The sequence below is a fragment of the Oryzias latipes genome, chromosome 16 (assembly GCF_053564925.1).
Source record: "Oryzias latipes strain Hd-rR chromosome 16, Olatipes_Hd-rR_3.1".
In the NCBI taxonomy this organism is placed as follows: Eukaryota; Metazoa; Chordata; class Actinopteri; order Beloniformes; family Adrianichthyidae; genus Oryzias; species Oryzias latipes.
Window position 1 is genome coordinate 12,681,266 of NC_136252.1, and position 3,154 is coordinate 12,684,419.

A 3,154-nucleotide genomic window follows, 5' to 3' on the forward strand; every position below is an offset into this window, starting at 1 on the left:
CTCCAGAGTTCTAGATGCACTACATCTCCCAGCAACCCCGGCGTGCAGTTTCTGGATGCCGCTCATCGTGGAGTCTACTTAAGCTCAGCACTGAGCCTCAATAGGGACCTGATCTTCTGACCGTTTGCCCTCCGCCTGCACCGACTCTCGCCTGGATCTTGACCACTCCTGTTTCTTCTCTGATGCTCCCCTGCTTATTATTGACCTCTGCCTGCCTGACCCTGTTTTAGCTTGGTGGACTTTTAGCTGTGCTTATAAAACCTGCTGCAATTGGAACCAGCCCTCTCTTCGTTTTGTGAAAAGTCCATTTCAAGTTCAGCACCACAAAAACTTTCCACCAAGCAGATTTATAACCTAAACTATATTGTGACTTGATTTATTTGAGAAAAATTAGATAAATGCTTAAGTATCTTCCTTTTTTTATTTCTTTTTTATTTTAGAAATATCCACTTATCAAAGTTAATAATCAGCTATGAAGTACAATCTATCTGCTGACACATCAGGTAAAAAGATATTATGTATTCACTAGGTCTAAATGTTAGAAGTGCAAGTTTAAACTTTCTTTTTGGAAAACGAATTAAACCAGAAGAAAGGACCAAAGAGAACTAAAAATGTCTCTCCCATTTGAATTTGCTCATTTCACAAAATTTACATCAAGGGCGAATTAAATAAGTATAAAATAGAGGGCCTACCTGGTACATGAAACCATTAAAATTCTTCTTCAGTCTAATCTCAGAAATATTTTATCATCATTAAAATTAAGTCTCCAAGTCCTGACATTAAAGCCTTATTGATTTATAGGAAGAGAATTGTTACCATCACAGATTTTCATGCATGTAGTAGAGTTTTTTGCTTTTTTTGGACCATTAAATTATCATAAATTGTCTTTTCAACGATCTCACATTTAGTGCAGCCAAAAAACAAACAGAAAACAATAGAAAACATATCATATCCTTATTTTTTTTATTTTGATTAAAACTCCTCCAACAAATATACAAATAAACATTATTATATAATGCACTCGACCTTTAAATCTAAGTCTATAAATAATTGAAATCCTCTTTTTTTACATGTCAGTTGTCATAAATAACAGTAGTTTATTTATTATTAGATTAGAAAAGAGGTTACATTTATCTATGACTAAAGGGGGCTATAGTGTAAATCAATGACAGCAAAATGTTAAAGTTTCCTGTGCAAAAGTCCTACACATGAGATAAGGCAAAAACGTTAGAAAGGTTAAAAAGTTTACAAACACCGCCCAGAGACAAAGGTTTGCACGCTTAACAATGACTTTTTCTAATCTGGAGGAAGGCCTAAGGGCATACAAAACACGTTGGTCCCAGTATAGATTACTATTGGCTATTAGAATAATCCTGTATACTTTACCTTACAATCCCAGTGAGGAAGGAGGAGGTATAAAGGTTAAAGAACAGCTTTGTTCTGGAGCCTCCATGTGTTGATGTGTGTACAGGTGAATGGCTACAGTTTAGGCAGCATGGGCTATAAAGGGTTGAATGGAGATTGTGCAGTTATCTGGGTCTCCTCTGCTCCATCCCGTTGGGCAGGAAGCCTGCAATGATCGGCACCGGCCATATGAGCGCAGCAACACTCCACACGATGATGACCAGAGTCATGAAACAAGCCACGAGCGTGGACTCGATGGGCTTCCTGTTCAGCCTCCAAGTCTTGTCCCCCCTCAGCTCATCGAGACTGAAGTCCACGCAGCAGAAGGTCAGCTGATCCCCGCTCTGCTGGCCCCTCAACCTCCCCTGGCTAAACCGGCGGTACCGGGACATCCCGCACCCCACGCACAGTCTCAGCTCCTGCTGACCCCCGGTGACCCCTAGGTGCTCGATGACCACCGGGGAGATGGCCCGGTTGATGGAGGCTGAGAAGAAAGCCCTGCCGTGGTTGTTGGTGGTGTAGATGAGGACGTCACACTGGAAGCCGAAGCTGCTGTCCCAGCGGGCCACGAGCGACGTGGGCAGCAGTCTGTGGACGCTCACGTTGCACTGGGACGCGGAGGGGCTGAGCGCCTGCATGGGGTAGGCATCGCCGGGCGAGGCGTCGCTCTCCTCCACGGACCTCTTGGAGAAGCGCACGTCCACCTCCAGGTTGGCCAGAAACCTGTTGGAGGAGTTGATGGGCGGCAGAAGGAGGTCCTCGTCGCTCCAGCCTTGGCATGGCGGTACTAGTGCGGCCACGGCGGTCAGAGCCAGGAGGAGAGTCGGGGAGTTTCTCAGCATGGCACACGGCGGGTCTGCTCTGCTCGCATGGTGATTTGACGACAGGCTGGATGAGCGCTGTCCCCAATCGATTGCTGTCTCTAATGGTATTAATAAAAAAAAATCCTTTGGACGCGTCTCCTCTGTTTCCAAAATCACGCGGCGCACAACAGTGGCCGGCTGTGCCGTGTGCGCGCTGCGCTCACAGCTCTGAGCCTCACTCTGTCACTTCAAGTGTGAGCAGCACTGAGCAACAGAACACCGACGGGCGGTGAGGGGAGAGCTGGAGCGCGCGGGGATGGGTGAGCGCGTTCATCCAAACACGCGCTTGCTGCGTGAAACTTTATTCTTGGAGCTCGAACATATGAAAAGAAAAACAACCCTGCTGTGAACTGTTCAATTCAATCAAAAATAAAGCAAGAGCTGAAACACAAATTGACCCACAATTCTGCCAAATTGTGCAGAATTGTCAGATTATAAAGGAAAAAGGCAACCAATAAAACCTAACATACAAATGGAGAACCTCCCCCAGGAGTCCTGGAGTGCAAGGACCAGATTGTTTTTTGCAATTCCTCTGTCTTACTGGCCTTTCAGCAAACATTTACAGACTAAAAATTAACACTGAAAATTAATTTTGACCCCCCCTAAAACCACGATTTCACAGCAGGAGAAACCAAAATGTATAGGGCCAAAAGTTCTTGACTCAAAAAAAGTTTAAAGTTGGACAACGAAACCAAAAACAACTTTCAAGGATATCCAAAGGAAGTTTCCTATTATGGGACGGCCACAGGTCCTACAGCTTGGTGGCGATATATGCTGTGGCAACGTGTGAAACCTTTTAAATTTACAACAAAAGAAAACTTTGAGCCACCAGGTTAAGTCGACAACCACCACCGCAGTTTAACTGACCTTTGACCTTTAAAAAAAAA

The 3,154-nt window shown here is 44.6% G+C and overlaps 1 protein-coding gene across 1 annotated transcript; it reads right to left on the minus strand.

Annotated features, from left to right (window-relative positions):
* Positions 1–946: 946 nt before the first annotated feature.
* tmem158 (transmembrane protein 158) lies at positions 947–2,601 on the minus strand. Its single transcript, XM_004077667.5, has one exon. The coding sequence runs from the start codon at positions 2,244–2,246 to the stop codon at positions 1,530–1,532; it is 717 nt and encodes a 238-aa protein (XP_004077715.1). The 5' UTR covers positions 2,247–2,601; the 3' UTR covers positions 947–1,529.
* Positions 2,602–3,154: the final 553 nt, after the last annotated feature.

Excerpts from the sequence above, each read along its gene's own strand:
- tmem158 (XM_004077667.5), bottom strand. The coding sequence starts at position 2,246 with ATGCTGAGAAACTCCCCGACTCTCCTCCTGGCTCTGACCGCCGTGGCC.